Source organism: Sinohyriopsis cumingii, chromosome 1 (assembly GCF_028554795.1).
Source record: "Sinohyriopsis cumingii isolate HCF-2022 chromosome 1, ASM2855479v2, whole genome shotgun sequence".
In the NCBI taxonomy this organism is placed as follows: domain Eukaryota; kingdom Metazoa; phylum Mollusca; class Bivalvia; order Unionida; family Unionidae; genus Sinohyriopsis; species Sinohyriopsis cumingii.
Genome location: NC_142961.1, coordinates 25,097,981 through 25,115,496, shown reverse-complemented (window position 1 = coordinate 25,115,496; position 17,516 = coordinate 25,097,981). Strand labels below are relative to the sequence as shown.

The 17,516-nt window shown below is 35.0% G+C and overlaps 1 protein-coding gene across 1 annotated transcript in view; it reads right to left on the bottom strand.

Annotated features, from left to right (window-relative positions):
* Positions 1-17,516, bottom strand: part of LOC149806565 (maltase-glucoamylase-like) — a 301,187-nt gene that overhangs the window by 21,790 nt on the left and 261,881 nt on the right. The window contains exons 58-60 of the mRNA XM_089954697.1: positions 16,028-16,062; positions 10,930-11,046; positions 5,861-6,009 (exon numbers count right to left, since the gene is read on the bottom strand). Coding sequence (XP_089810823.1) covers positions 5,861-6,009; positions 10,930-11,046; positions 16,028-16,062 — 301 coding nt within the window. The remainder of the gene's footprint in view (positions 1-5,860; positions 6,010-10,929; positions 11,047-16,027; positions 16,063-17,516) is intronic.

Here is a 17,516-nt window from a genome sequence, read left to right as displayed (position 1 = left end):
GTAATCCTTGTTAGGTCAAGTCTCACTCTTAAATAGCGTAATCCTTGTTAGGTCAAGTCTTACTCTTAAATACCATAATCCTTGTTAGGTCAAGTCTCACTCTTAACTAGCGTAATCCTTGTTTGGTCAAGTCTCACTCTTAAACAGCATAATCCTTGTTAGGTCAAGTCTCACTCTTAAATAGCATAATCCTTGTTAGATCAAGTCTCACTCTTAAATAGCGTAACCCTTGTTAGGTCAAGTCTCACTCTTAAATAGCATAATCCTTGTTATGTCAAGTCTTACTCTTAAATACCGTAATCCTTGTTAGGTCAAGTCTCACTCTTAAATAGCATTGTCCAATTTACAATGGGCTTTACAACAATAAGGCAGGACCTGCATCATGTCCCCTCAATAATACCATTGTTATAAAACAAGAAACCTCTATTCCTAATTAAGCATGGCTATTTATTTACTTTCTTTAGTTCTGCCATTTCTTTCCTTGATATCATTAATATTTTAAATCAACCATTATAGAAGATTGTTCATCTGGTTGAATAATATAAATATCATAACTTTTCAAACAGCATAGATATTGTAATTTTACATATAGCTTAAATATTGTAAATTTACAAATAGCATAAATATTGTAAATTTACAGTTGCATTGTGATACATGTCTCTACTGATAAGTACATATAAAATGTAAATACATACATTCTTCGCTTATTTAAAAAATAGAGGAATGGTGAGTGATTTGCCCATGTATATGTACCCCCAACTCCCACACAAATGTACCCCAACTCTCACACAAATGTTCCCCAATTCCCACACAAATGTCCCCTAACTCCCACACAACTGTCCCCCAACACCCACACAACTGTTTCCCAACTCCCACACAACTGTCCCCTAGTTCCCACACAACTTTCCCCTAACTCCCACACAACTGTCCCATAACTCCCACACGAATGTCCCCTAACTCCCACACAACTGTCCCCTAACTCCCACACAACCATCCCCCAACTCCCATACAACTTTCCTCTACAACCATGATGGAGACAAGTCTATAGTGCTGACTGTTGCATACAATACCAGTTGTTTCTGGTTAAAGTTAAAAGGACAACTCTTACATAAATCATAGAAACAAATTGATTGGTCAGTATGTACATATTCATAAGATGGCCAAGATATACACCAAGTGTCAGTGAGAGACTAGCTGGAGCCAAAAGATTATGTAAGCCATGCCCCTGTTATGAAAGCCATGTTAGATGTAATACAGACTGAACATATCCCAAGATATACTCCTGCCATTTCTGATGAAAAATTGTTTAGGTATTCTGGAGAAGTCAAAAATAGGTTTCCTACATGGTTGCATCGGAGAAAGCCACAGTGCTACAAGTGAAGTAACCCAAAATACCATAAAGCCTGTTTTCAACATTCCTACCTTGTCTGATAAAAAAAAAATCTCAGCTGTTCTGGACTTGAAAATAGGTTATCCCTATGATTGCAGTGGAAGTTAGACCACTGCTAAAAGTCACCATGGAAAGGATTTTAAAAGTACATGAAACTGTCCTAATAAACATTCCCACCATGTCTACAAACTCAACTCAGTTGTTAGAGAGAAGATTTTGAAAACAAGGCTTCAACTTCGATGCAAAGTAAACTACACCATTGCTAGGGAAGTCACTCCAAACAATTTTGACACAGCATGTGTCATAAAAAGAAGAAAAAAAAGCATTCAAAGTCTGAAATTGATTCTGATTTATTGAAGAAGTTGAAAATAGGTTTTCCATATGGTTGCTATGGAATTTTAACTAAGGGAAAGGGAGTCATCTTTGGACATAATTTTCACAAAAATTCCAATAAAGTTTGATTCAAATTGCCTCAAGATAAGCTGATAATATGGTTTTCTATATGGTTTCATAGGAAGCCTCACTGTTGTTTGGGTGTCACACAATACAAAAGTTTGATAAACGCATGTCATAAGAAACATTCCTAAAATGTCTGATTTAAACTGATTCATATCTTCTTGACAGAAAGCTGAAAATATGTTTTTAATTTAGCTGCTATGGAAGCCACAACATTGCTAGGGAAGCCTCCCTAGACACAGTTTGATAAAGCATGTCTTAATAACCTTTCCTACCATGTTGACTGAAATTAGCTCAGTCCTTCTGGATATTAAGCTGAAAATAAATTTTCCAACCTGTTGCAAAGCCATATCACAGATAAGGCAGCCACACCAGGTACAATTTTAATTAGTGCAGCTCATAACAAACATTTTACCAAGTTTGATCAAATTGTCTGAGCTCTTCTGGAAAAAGTAATATAATTGGACCAAACATGACCTAATTTTGGTTCATAAGGCCCGGAAAAAATGTCCTTGATCACTAGATGATATCTTTTGCAAAGGAGTGGAAGTTCACTCATGTTCAAGATCTTGTAAACCATTTCTGATATACTTTATAAACTTTTGATAAGTGTCAAGGGAAGTATACTAGTTACAGTGAAATCTGATGCAAATGGAACCACTTAAATTTGATCTGAATGAACAGGCGAAGTTTAAACAGAGGCTGAAAGAGAAGCAAACAGCATTTGGAGAATGGTGAAATATGCAAGAATGCTAATAATAAAGTAAATCAAGTGTCCTGTAACCTTGAAAATTAGGTCATGGTCACCAGAAACAAATAAGGTTTTGGGATCCTTTAAAAGGCAACTAAATATCCAATTAAGTCAGGCCTCCTCCACCCTCCAACAGCAAATTAACCAACACTGCATAGAGAATGTCTTCATGTAACCTGGAGAATTTTTGCACGTCACAAATAGCTATAAATCAGGTCTTGGGATCCCCTTAATGCATCAGTGTATCACATTTTGTCCAGTCTGGTTAACTCATGCTAGATATACATTCCTTACAAGCTTGCTCCTTCACTAGATAAAGTACCTCACTGACAATGAATATCAACATTTCCTTCTCTAGATAAAGTACCTCACTGACACTGAACATTAATGGTTCTTTCACTATAAAAGATACCTCAAGGACATTAATGTTCCTTCTCTAGATGAAGTACTTCACTTACACTGAATATTAACATTTCCTTCCCTAAATAAAGTACCTCACTTACAATGAATATTAATGGTTCCTTCTCTAGATAAAGTACCTCACTGACAATGAACATTAATGGTTCCTTTGTTAGATAAAGTAACTCAATGACATTAAATATTAATGTTCCTTCTCTAGATGAAGTACTTCACTTACACTGAATATTAACATTTCCTTCTCTAGATAAAGTACCTCACTAACACTGACTATTAATGGTTCCTTCACTAGATAAAGTACCTCTCTGACAATGAATATTAATGGTTTCTTCTCTAAAGTACCTCACTGACAATAAACATTAATGGTTCCTTCACTTGATAAAGTACCTCACTGACACTGAATCACTTGATAAAGTTTCACTGACACCGAATATTAATAGTTCCATCTCTAGATAAAGTACCTCACTAACACTGAATATTAATGGTTCCTTCACTAGATAAAGTACCTCACTGACAATCAATATTAATGGTTTCTTCACCAGATAAGGTGGCGTTCTACAGTTTAGTATTTTGCATAGGGTTAGGATTTTAAAGAAAAAGAATTTCCCCGGCTTTCCTCACTGGTTATACTGGCTATTTAAAAAAGGCCTTGTATATCTTAGGTATAATGCAAAGAACCTTTAATTCCATTTATTTTGGTGTATGATTGATGGGTGTACTATGGGTTATAGAGTATACAGCTTGGCCTTACTTCAGATGTGCACCTTTCAAAAAAGTGCTAGCTCTACTTGGTCATTTTCACTTCCTAAACTTCAGAGGTAAATTGTATTAAAAAGAGCTGATAACTTATTTTTACATTTTATATATTTGGTAATTCATTCATTTCACTTTCAGAAGCTGGTATTGTCTAGTCTGGCAAAATTCATTTTCCCTATTTTAATAGCTGCTATGTACAGTGTACTTTATACTAATTCAGGCTGATTTTTTAACACAAGGGAGCAGTCATTTTAGTTAGCAGTGTGCTTAAATCATGTAAAATTTCCAAAAGTACAATATCCAAAAGAAATATCATCCACATTACATTAATGTAGCATAGAGGTATGCCAACATTCTCTCCATTGTAAATGTTTTAAATGCGAACTACTTCACCTGACATATGTCACTCTCTCAAAAGTACATATTAACTGGTGAGCGCCCCTAAAGTACTTCACTGACACTGACTATTAATGGTTCCTTCACTAGATAAAGTACCTCTCTGACAATGGTTCCTTCATTATATGATGGTGGTACTCTACTAAATAAGTTTCATATTTTGCATTGGGTTAGAATTTTAAACAAAAAGAATTTCACTGGGTGTCCTCACTGGTTATACTGGCTATTTAAAAACATGTTGTATATCTTAGGTATTGTTCAAAGAACCTTTAGTTCCCTTTATTTTGGTGGATGATTGATGGTTGTAATATGGGTTATAGAGTATACAGCTTGGCCTTACTCCAGATGTGTACCTTTCAAAAATCTGCAAGCTCCACTTGGTCATTTTTGCCTACTGGACTTCAGAGGTTAATTGTAAAAAAAGGAGCTGATAACTTTTTTTTACATTTTATATCTTTGGTAATTCATCTATTGCACTTTCAGAAGCTAGTATTGTCTAGCTGGAAAAAAATCATTTTCTTTATTTTAATAGGTGCTAAAGATAGTGTACTCTAGACTAATTCAGGCTGATTTTGCTAGCACAAGGAAGCAGACATTTTAGTTACCAGTGTGCTAGATCATGTACAATTTCCATAAGTACAATATCCACAGAAAAGTCGGCCACATTACATCCAAGTATGCAAACAACTCACCCTACATATGTCACTCTCTCAAAAGTACATACAAACTGGTGAGCCCCACCAAAGTACCTCTCCTACATGGAATAGTAATGGTTCCTTCTCTAGATAAAGCACCTCACTTACACTGAATATTAAGTAGCAATCATCACAACTGAATCAGGTCTTGAAAACTTCTCAAAGCATCTAAACGTTCAGTAAGGGCCGGTTCTCTGAAAGCATCTAAATATCCAGATGGGACTGGTTCTCTGAAAGCATCTAAATGTCCTGTAAGAACTGCTTTGGTTCAATGTCTTTCTTTGTTATCTTGCTTACAATGTCCTTCCCCTGGTAAACAAAATGTCACTTGGTCACCTTGAAAGTTGGGTCATTGGTCACCAAATGCTAAAAAGATCACGGGACACCCCTGCTGTGAACACATTTACATATCAAATTTAGACAGTTCAGTCACACTGTATTGGAGATACCAATTTAAAAGATGATTTTGGTCACTTAGCACAAAGTATCACCTTGAGACCTTGAAAATAATGTCAGTCAACCGAATCTCATCAGAAATTTAGTCTGGTAAGACTCAGTAGGGGAATGGGTGAAGGTGAGACCAGGAAGTTGTGATTTATCTACATGACATATGAATCAATTATGAGTCAAAACCCCACATAACTGAGGGCCCCATTTATTGGGTACATCTAAATAAGTGAGTTATCTATGAGTACAATACAAGAGCCTACTAAGTATGGTGAGTAGATCTCATTTAATTTGGTCAATTTATTATATTTCTCTGACTAAAAAAACTCCTAACTGAAAGTGTATTCTGCACTTTCCTTTGCATTTTTGCCTCATATATGATTTTTTTATGTTTAAAATAGTTTTATTTTATATCTATAATTAGATGAATGGACTATGTAGTCTGAAATAAATAATTTTTATTTTCTAGTATTGCACACATTTAATTCTCATGAGCTTAATGAGTATCCACACATGGATGCATAACAATCTTACATCTGTATCAATACATACTCATGCATCATTGAGCGTATAATCGTCCCACCCTGTGTATGTGTGCGGTAGAACTGAGTGTAAAGGTAGGGCAGCAATAAGTAGCGGGTCTCCAAAACCTGACGTGAGGATTTAGCCACAGCAGGACCAAATGCAGCAGGGTCCTGGACCTAAAACAAAAACAAATGATTTGCATGTGTTACCAGAACTTGGTCAAAACGTAAAGCCATCATACACAGAATTGGCAACAACTTCTGTATATCATAAAACTTTAAGGTCTTAAATATTTTTGACGGAAGAATTTTGAGATTTACTCACTAGCAATAAACATATTGTGCATGTATAAGAATTATAAGGTGAACATGGCATAGCTCTGATTCCTCATTACTGGTGGAAACAAATGATCTTTAAGATTTCTTTTCTTGTGCTGAATAATGAGAAATATGTAAGAAATACACAATCTTATTTTTGTAAAAGCGTTTCTCTTTCTAACAATTTTGTGTTGCTGTGTGTATATTTTGTATATGAAACAGACAGAGGATTATTTTATACTTTATTATCTTTTAAACTTCTCAACATACTCTATTATCAACTGCTCAAATCATTTTATATGCAGAAATATAAAACATAAATATAAACATACAACTATGAAGGTCATATATTATTCAGATATCAAGGATGTACATCACAATATTGTCAGTTCTCTTCCCCACTTGTCCTTAAATTTTCTAACAAATTGTGATTGAGTCTTCTTCTCATTCTCCTCAGAGCTGACACTATCTTTCTGTTTCTTTGGAGCCTGAGGGTCAGAAAATACATCACTGATAGGTCGTTTCCGTAACCGGGACAGAAAAATATATATACGTCTTTGTGCCATTGTCATTTTAAAGTTCAAATGTATGCACTGAGTGTTATGTCCAATCAATTTTTTCTGAATGATCCATTAATTAAAATGTTTGAGGTTTTAAACACTTTGCCAATTGAAGCAAATTAATCACAAAAAACCACAATCCCACACTGAAAACTGGCTTAGCAAGAAGCCATATATTTGTGTTTAGTCTAACTGATTATAATTTAAAGTGCAATCAAACAAATGCCAATATTTTATCAGAAATGAATCCAGTGAAGTGATAAATGATTCCATATTTTGAAGCATCCTGCCAAATGAAGCAAATTGCTAATAAAACAATTCAAGTTATCAGGTTGGTCCACTTACTTTGACAACTGGTTTCGTGACCTGCCATAATGTTAAGCTCAAGTTTTGACCAGTTCTGTATAATTTGATATCTAAACATACCAGTGCAGATATCTGATCAAAAAGGCAGTCCATTCATGTCAAAATTGGTTCCTCTTCCTCTATCATAAACTTCAAACATACTCTCAAAACCATCCAACCTAATTCAGTTGCACCTAAGCCTGACCTGACATCAGCGAACAGTTAGCTCCACCCAGTCTGTATATATCTTCCACTAGTGTGATTTTATTGGCTGTCAAGGTGGAAACTGATGTCAAACTGATGTGAATCAGTGCCGCATACAGTAAATTTATTATGGACAGCATCTTAGTAAGAAAGTAAGCTGGAGGTGAATCATAGGTAATTAAGATTGATGCTCCAGCCCAAATCTATGTGTGTCAGAGAGATAAACAAGCCAAAATTTCAATGCTTCAAAAATGGGTCATATTTAAATTCCACGTGTCAAAACCCAAGGGTACACATCTATTGAAAACTCTGTAATTCTATCCATTTAATACAAAATGGAAATCCTGACCTTGGTAAATGAATTACAAATGAACACGTTACAAAGGTAACCATTGCAATGAATGAAAGTGACAAACGCAAAATCAGATGCACTAATTACAAAGAAGAGAGATAACAAATGATGGGATGATAGCTGAAATGCAAACCTGAAGAGAATGCAAATAAACTGCAGAATGAATGCAAATAAAACACAAATGAAGTGAAGATTTTGTAAACTAATCCGTTTCAGGGCTCCGACCCAAGTGTCATCAAAATCTCTTCAGAAATGAAACCTCTAGATTGCTAACAAGCTCAGCAAATCACATGCCTAATTATTATGCATAAATCTTAGTTATAGTCAAACATCTTTAAGGGCTTGATGAGCCTGATCAAAATCATTTGATGGGACTTTTAACACATTAATGGCTATTTCATGCCAAACTAACCCAAGATGTTCATGATACAAGTCTACATACTAAGTCTGATCGAAATCTTATTGGAAATATAACCTTCAGTGTGGTAGTAAGCTCAGCCAATGCCTAGATGCCATGCTTAACTGAACTCAACTGAGATCTTACAAGTTTATTAACAAACCAAGTATGATCAAGTCGGATCTGAAATATGGCCTAAAAAGAAATAGACTCAACCTATTCACTGCAAAATCACCTCATTAATATGCATGGACAACATCACCTCATTAATATGCATGGACAACATCACATCATTAATATGCACAGACAACATCACATCATTAATATGCATGAACAAAATCACCTCATTTATATACATGAGTGTCAAATTCATTAGTGGTCTCAGTGATGTAAGCTTAAAAATCAAGTGTGATGAAAACCTGATAGAGGTCTCAGTGATGTAAACCTATATATCAAGTATGAGGAAAACCTGATAGAGGTCTCAGTGATGTAAACCTATATATCAAGTGTGATGAAAATCTGACAGAGGTCTCAATGATGTAAGACTATATATCAAGTGTGATGAAAACCTGATAGAGGTCTCAGTGATGTAAACCTATATATCAAGTGTGATGAAAACCTGACAGCAGTCTCAATGATGTAAGACTATATATCAAGTGTGATGAAAACCTGACAGAGGTCTCAGTGATGTAAACCTATATATCAAGTGTGATGAAAACCTGACAGAGGTCTCAGTGATGTAAGACTATATATCAAGTGTGATGAAAACCTGATAGAGGTCTCAGTGATGTAACCCTTCTCAGTGATGTAAGCCTATGTATCAAGTGGGATCAAAATCTAATCAGAGATGATGCCTCTAGAGTGTTCACAATGAAGTGTTGACAAGCAGATGCAGGTCAATTGCTAAAGTGATACAGAGCCATATGACAAGCTCACTTGACCTTCAGACAGGTGAGAAAAAGGCTCCATACTAATGAGAAAACTGCAGGTAATTCAAAGCTGATGTATTGCATCTTGAGTGCCAAAAATAAATTATGTTTCAGATTATAATTTCTTTTCTTATTTTTCATTTGCACACTCTCTGATGAAAATGAGGAATATGATTGTCCATCCATATATATATGTGCACATGTATGTCTGACTGTTCATGTACGCAATGTTGTGCAGCTCCTACACTGTTCAAGACTTAATCTTTATTATACAGAGAATATAATAGATGATGGTATGTCAAAATGCAAAATAGTTTTAGAATTTTGATCTAGCATTGGGGAGAGGGGACGAAATCAAGGGGTGGTTCACTTTTGCTGGGAGTGAAGATAAACTAAAGAAAGCACAGGGATATATATCATTATATTGTCATGTATGCTTTGGGCCTAAAGCAGACACATCATTCTACTGTCATGTAGGCTTTTGAAGTATCCACTGGGCCAAAGCAGAAAAATCATTCTATTGTCTTGTATGCTTTTCAAGTAACCAATGAGCCTAAAGCAGACACATCATTCTATTGTCTTGTATGCTTTTGAAGTAACCACTAGACCTAAAGCAAACATCATTCTATTGTCATGTAGGCTTTTCAAGTAACCACTGGGTCTAAAGCAGACCTACAAGTTTAAGTTTCTGAACAAGCAACTTCCCTGTTTTCTGCTTTTTGTTGGCAGTAGGGGGAAGTAGATTTGTAGAGGAAAGCGATAGTTAATGGTGGTCATATAGTGAAATAATAATGCTGACAATCAAACACAGTCATCCATATCAAGCCCCTTATGAAATCTGTTAAAACTCAATGATAAGACAGTTCATGTCTGGAAATGAAACTGGATGGATTCAGTAATTAGGGCCATAACTCTGCTGAATGACAATGTTGAACACTGATAAGCAAAATCAGCCCAGGCTTCATCAATAACTTAATCTAGTTTATATCCCCAATAATTAAGGGAGTTACTGTGTGGAAACAAAAATGAGTCAGCTTGACATTAAGTGGTTATAATTCTACTAAACATTAAAACAGAATCCTGACAAAACCTGACAATTGTTGTTGTTGTTGTTGTAGGGTTTAATGCCATTTTTCAGCACACGATAGGCTATACATGGCGGCCAGTATTAATGGCGGAGGAAGAACCTGGGAAAATCCTAGAAAGAACCACCGACCCATGAGAAGCTACTGGCAAGCTTTCTCAAATACCCGCATTAGCCAAATCCGAGACTCGAACCCACGCAGACAGAGGTGAGATGGCATTGGTCCATAACGGAAAGCGCTTTAGACCACTCTGTCACTCGGGGTCCCACAAAACCTGACAATCAAATTTAGCTAATTTCTAATCATTCTTAAGCTGCCTACAAAATTTGACTGAAACACACAATCAGAATTAAAGGCATTAATGTGCACATATTATAGTGGAGGTGTCTGACAAGTTGGAGGTATAACCTTACTACACAATGATGTAGAATATTGACAATCAAAATATGGCTGAGGCCAAATTAATATAAAATTCCATACAAAGTTTGGTTGTAATTCAATTAAGGGAGTTACTGTGCAGAAACAAAAGCTGGGGAGTCCAACAATCAGGTTACAACTCCACAAAAATGAGGACATAGATTGTTGAGAATTGAATTCAGCCATGTTCTTGTCACTACTAAGCTGCATTTTAAATTAGGATGAAATGTAATAATAAAGGGAGTAACTGTGTGAAACAAAATTGGGATGTACAGACAGTTGGCTGGATAGATGGACAGAAAGAAGGACAGGAAGATGAAAAGTCCTAATTTCATATCTGAAAGAAAATTAGGGGCCAATTATAGATACTAGCTGTAATACATTTAGTCAGCCTAGAACAAAGTATAAGATGGATAGTAGATCTAATTAACATAAACCACAAAGAAGAACAAAGTCCTCAAACAATTAAAGCTTGAGATAAAAATCCTACCCTGTAGTTGATAGCATTGTGATTCCTGGAGAAGGTATAGAAAGCCCCAAGCTGCATCCAGCGCTGACAGAGTTCTTCATTTGTGTCTCCATTAAACCCACAAATATCTGCTCCAACCTGTGGTGAAATAAATATCTTTTCTTTTACTAAACAAAAGTACATTACAAGTACAACTGGGATTTAGTGGTCCATGTGATGACATGACTCTGAAGGTTATTAACCAGTGGGCATCAATGACCCAGATGTTTGCACAAAGTATGCAGTCTGGAACTATGGTACCATGAAGAAACCCTCTAGACCACAAAATATATCTGTTGCTTGAATATCTAAAGTGTAAGTGTTACGACTCTATGGTCTTAAATTAAGAAACAGAAAATAGCAAAAAAACAACAAGCAATGTAAAATTGAAGAAATATACTTTATTTCTCTTGAATACAAAGTGAAAATTTTAAAAACTTACAGTATTGTGAAATAAATCCCAGATAGTCCTAAAAGTTCACAAGTTCAAAGTATAGAGTTCCAAATGAATTCCAGTGGTATTCCAAATATATTCCAATATTGAATGTATTGATATGATGTAATCTCAAATGCACTAATGTACCAACAATCTTTTGAGGTATCACAATGATTTAATCTAAAACAACAAGACTGATTCCAGGATTGTGTAATTTTTAATTAAACAACATTAATATAAAAAGCTAAGACAAAATAATAGAGTAAGGATGTGGGTCAGTTTCTAAAACATTCAAAGTAATCAAAATGATCAGAAATTTCCAGGTGAAAAACTGATGTTCTTCACTCTGACACAAGTAAATATGTTTACCTCCATTATTAATGATCAGAATATTTAATCAATAATCACAGAGAAATATTAGCTACATATTATGTTGTTTACAAAAACAATGTCACTGTTCAGGTACACCATGAAATTGATTTTGAACAAAGGTCAGTTACAAAATACAGATATACAAAATACATAATCATGAAGAAAAGCCAACAATAAATGTTTTTCTGTAAAACTCTTATTTCTTTGAATCATAATGACCCTTACAGCTTAAGTGCAAGCTCTTAACAAACATTTTTCAAGGAATATGGACTAGAACTAAAGTTATTATCCAAAAAACATTTTTCTTCTTTCAGTGACAGTGACCTTGACATTTTATCCTTTAACACCAAAAGTCAACATGCTTCTTTCCTTATACCAAGTGCAAGCCATTCACAAAGTTTAGTCTTGGTCTGTGATTCAGAAGTGGTGTTTTTATGCAGAGACCATTTTCTTCATTCTATCTCAGTAACTTTGACCTTTATATCTCAAAATGGATAGGCTTTCTTTTTAACTCAAGTGCAATTATCCACAAAACTCACTGAAGGTAAATGATGTAGAAATGAAGTCATACTGGATGTCCTGGCAGTACCAAAGTCATTTAGGATCAAATAGACATAATAAGAAATATTCTGGTGAAAATCCCATGCCCACTGGATTTCCTATTCTGGAGGAGTAGATATCACAATGTTTTCAAGATGGCTGCCATAGCAACTACACTGGATGTCAGATTGGTACCATTTCCATTTAGAACAATCTAGATATCATAAGACATTTTCTCGTCAAAGCCCCATGAGAATATGAATTTCCATTCATGAGGAACAGCTAAAATAAAATTTGTAATAACGCCACTGGTGGCCATACTGGATGTCAGAGTAGTATCATTTTAGTTTAGACCAACTACACCTTGGATGAATTTGTGTGTAAATTTTCATATCAATCCTTCCAGTAGGTTAGGATGATTAGCAATAACCAACATGTACTAACAGATAAATTGATGTTGGATGTCAGACATAAGACAGACAACAAATGTCAGACAACAGGCCATTCCATAAACTCTTATGGTCTATGATCAGAAGAGCTAACAATGACACAATTTCCAGTACATATATATCCAACAGTATTTATAGGTTCCTGCATTTGTATGGGAAAATATCAATGAGTTTTTTGGATGGGATTGCAGTATATCCATCTGACAAAAGGAGTTCATATTTTCCCATACAAAATGCAGCAACCTTTTTATTATATGCTCATTTTTCTTATTATAACTAAGGCTTATTTATATAAACAAAATACACTACAAGAAACAAAGTAACTGAATGTATGCCATATTCCAAACTAAATACACAAGCACAGATTCATCATTACACAACAACAACATTATTAATGCACACATAACTCCGCCCAGATAAATCTGAACTTAGTCGCTCGTTAGACATAACTTTTGAAAGAAAATGGCATTTTGGTCTACCTAAAATTGAAATTTAGATTCATATTGTGAATGAATGCACACTGCAGCAACTTTTCCGTCTGATCTGGAATGAATAGATTTTGGTGTTTTTTATATTCTACAAAATTTCATGATTCATATAAAAAATCTTAGAAAAGGTTGTTCCATCCCAGCTTGTATCTTATCTGAATTCAAACAGTCTTTTCAGCAATGTACAATCTGCATATTGCCCTTGCCACAGTACTGAAACTACTCTTCTAAAACTAGTTAATGACATTCTCTCTGCTTTGGATAGTGGAAAGATTACAGTCCTCACCCTCCTTGATTTGTCTGCAGCATTTGACACAAAAGACATGATATATTACTTCATCATCTCCAGCATGTATTTGGCATTCATGATACAGCCCTTCTGTGGTTCAAGTCCTACTTGGTCAACAGGACACAAATTGTGTGTGCAAATGGAATACACTTCAGCCCAGTTAATCTATATTGTGGTATTCCACAGGGGTCTGTTCTTGGACCTGTTCTCTTCATTCTATACACTCAACCACTCTAAAGTGTCATAGATCATCATCCAGTGTCTCACCAGTTGTATGCTGATGACATCCAAATATACAAATCTAGCCACCCAACTGAAGTTGATGCTGCCATCCATCCAAGGTGTAGAGAGGTGCTTTTCTGACGTGAAATCATGGATGACATATAACAAGCTACAGATGAATGATGATAAAACTGAAGCCATTCTGACCACAACACAAAGACTTTCTCATTTACATTCTTTACCTCAAACAATAAATATCAGCAACACCAACATTAAATTCACACAGTCAGTACGAAACCTAGGTGTTACTCTGGACAGTACTCTCACATTGCACCAACATGTCATGAACATATGCAAGGCTGCATATCTTGAGCTAAGACGCATCAGCTCCATTCACAAATATCTTTCAGTTGATGCCACTAAAACACTTGTGTGTTCATTAGTACTTTCAAGACTGGACTATTGTAACTCAATTCTGTCTGGTTCATCTCAATATCTACTCCAGAAACTTCAAAAGGTTCAAAACACAGCTGCTCGGATCATACTTAGAGTACCATGATCAGAGCAGACCTCCCCACTGCTCTGTACCCTACACTGGCTATCCATTTGATCCAGAATCAAACACAAAATTTATTCTCTGTGCTACATTTCACTGTCCGACTCTAGTCCAACATACCTATGTGACCTCACCCATGCGTACACACCAGCAAGATACTTTATGCCCCTCTTCTGACAATCGTATACTCATTATTCCCACTATGAAAACAAAGTCATGTGGACAATATTCTTTTGCATACCAGGGCCCAGCAACGTGGAATGAATTGCCCACTGAACTTAGACACAAAGACACAGTGGTCCCATTCAAGAGTGCTCTTAAAACTCACTTATTTAGACTGCAAGAACAAATTTAAAGACCTAACAATGTTTCCAACCTTAAATATTTTCAGCATGTTTGTTATGTTTTCTATTTTCATGGTGTTTGTTTTTTGTAATCATATCATTAAATATGTTTTTTATGTTATAGGTGTTGTCTAATGTTGTAAAGCCCTTAGAGCTTCTAAAGATTAGACGCTATACAAAGTCCTCATTATTAATATTATTTTATTATTATTATTGTTATTATTATTACAGACTGGATTTATATGCCAATTCTACATGAAATACATCGGATTGAAGTAGTGAGGGAGAAGCATGTTGATATCAGCAAATGTGTTTCTGTTCTACCATTGAATGTTTGAAATCATAATGTGAGAAAAAGATGAAGTCTTTCAATTGCAATTATCAAAAAGATGCTATGGAATTTAATGTTTATTTCATTTTGAGTGCAGTAAGGAGGATGTAATTGCCTAAATCTGAAACATTATATCAAAAAGTTAATTTGGAATGTAGCAAAGCAGCTGGTATGTGTCAGTCCACAAAACATCTGCTTTAGTTCATTCAGAAATAAATGTAATCAACCAAAAAATAAACTGCCTACTATATGAGTGTACATGATTTGTTTACAAAAAGTGCTGGCCATCTACGTCCATTGTTTGTTTACTACAGAAAGTAGTTCCTTTGTGAGTGCAATATGAAGTTGCTTGTGAGTTCAGTATCGTAAAATACTGAATGATTCTGACAATGCATAGTTAACGGAGAAAAAATGAGTATATAATATATATATATATATACACAACTAGTGGTTTCTGATGGTTCACACTTATAACTTATAGCACATTAAAATTTGAAAGATCCATATATATATATTGGAAACATGTCATGATAGGTTAACAAAAACAACTGTATGTATCATCTACATGATGGTAGTTTGTGTTCCATGATTGATTGATTGATGTTTGATTTTGTGAATCAGCACATAAGCAAACGTTTTACTGATACAAATTAGCTTGTGATCTGATAGACCTTATACAAGTTATTTAAATGAAGGTGATTGAAACTGATGGAACATTTCCAATGGCTAGCATCATGTAATTTGAGGCCATATGAAATATATCAAGCAAGATTGTATCTTCTACAAGTAGTGATGTTTGTTGTCAACAAAATCTTTGCATATTTATGTCTTTGGCCATAACTGTGTTAATTTTCCAGTTAAACACTTATCAAAAATGACTTATGTAGTGAAAAATACAGACAGCTGATGTCATATACAGCATGGAGCATTGGTTCATTACAAAGTAAACATTACATATATTTTGGTTACAAATACACATCATAATGTCTTTACAACGTACTCCTATACTAAATTTGTATAATATTGAAAGAAAGGAATCACATAAGTACTTACATAAGGGATTCCAAAGAGGTTGAATTCTACGATACCTAAAACAAGAGTGAATACATCTTTATCATAGGGAATACATCTGTATCAGAATGAATACATCCTTATCAGAGTGAACACATCTTTATCAGAATGAATATATCTTTATCAGAGTAAATACATCTTTATCATAGTGAATACATCTTTACCAGAGTGAAATTCATCTTTATTAGAATGAAAACATCTTTATCAGAATGAATATATCGTTAGCAGAGTGAATACATTTTTTATCAGAGTGACTACATCTCTATCAGAGTGAATACATCTTTATCAGAGTGAAGTTCATTTTTATCAGTGACTACATCTCTATCAGAGTGAATACATCTTTATTAGAGTGAATACATCTTTTCCAGAATGAAAACATCCTTATCAGAGTGAATACATCTTTATCAGAGTGAATACATCTTTATCAGAGTGAATATATCTTTATCAGAGTAAATATATCTCTGTCATAGTGAATATGTCTGTATCAGAGTGAACACATCAGAGGGAATATATCTTTATCAGATGGAATATGTAAGAGTAAATATGGTTTTGATAAAAATGGTAACACAAATTTACAAAAGTCATATTGGCTCATCAATACCACACACCTAATTACAGTGCAGTGCCAGACCAATCACTGCCTGGTACACCAGCATATTGGGGTCTACATTAATAAGTGATGTAATTTGGATTTTTAACGTAGCTTTAACAATTTTTCAGTCATATCATTATGATGTCTGCAATGTGGCAGTTTATAGTGATGTCTAGTACTGGGGCATCATGCCGCAGACATGTAGCATGATGTCCCACCCAGTCACATTATCCTGACACCAGGCCGACCAGTCCTAAAACTAACCTCTTAATGCTGAGCACCAAGCGATGCAGCTGTTAGCACCATTTTTGTAAGTCTTTGGTATGACTCGGCCAGAGATCAAACCCACGACCTCCCGCATCTGAGGTGGATGCTCTAACCACTATGCCACTGGATACATTAATAAGTCTACTTTAATTTTGTGTATAATACAAACAGCCTGATTTTTGACTCAGAATGATGGCAAAAAATGTTCTGCCATACAATGCACATGTGATATAATACAATTTAAAGTCTTGATAATTTTGCTCCATTTTCTTTGTGCATTCTGTCAATCTTTCTTTCATTCTTCTCCACTCCCCTACAGATTAATCTGCTACGCTGAACTTCTTCCCAGCAGCTCTGTTACCATTTGCTTCTGCAATGATGTCATTTACAGTTACGAGTTACTTACATGGCCCATGTTGATACTTTGACTAGATTTGTTCAGATTCTAGATCAAACAGAAGATGCTTTGTGAAAGTTCAGGTCTAGTATTTGTAAGTATTTCAACTATCATGACACCTTTGAAATATATCTTGGTGTCCAAGCTAGAATTTACCAAGACAATGCATTGTAATTATGTCTGGCACACTAAAGCTTTAGCCAGGACTGATTACC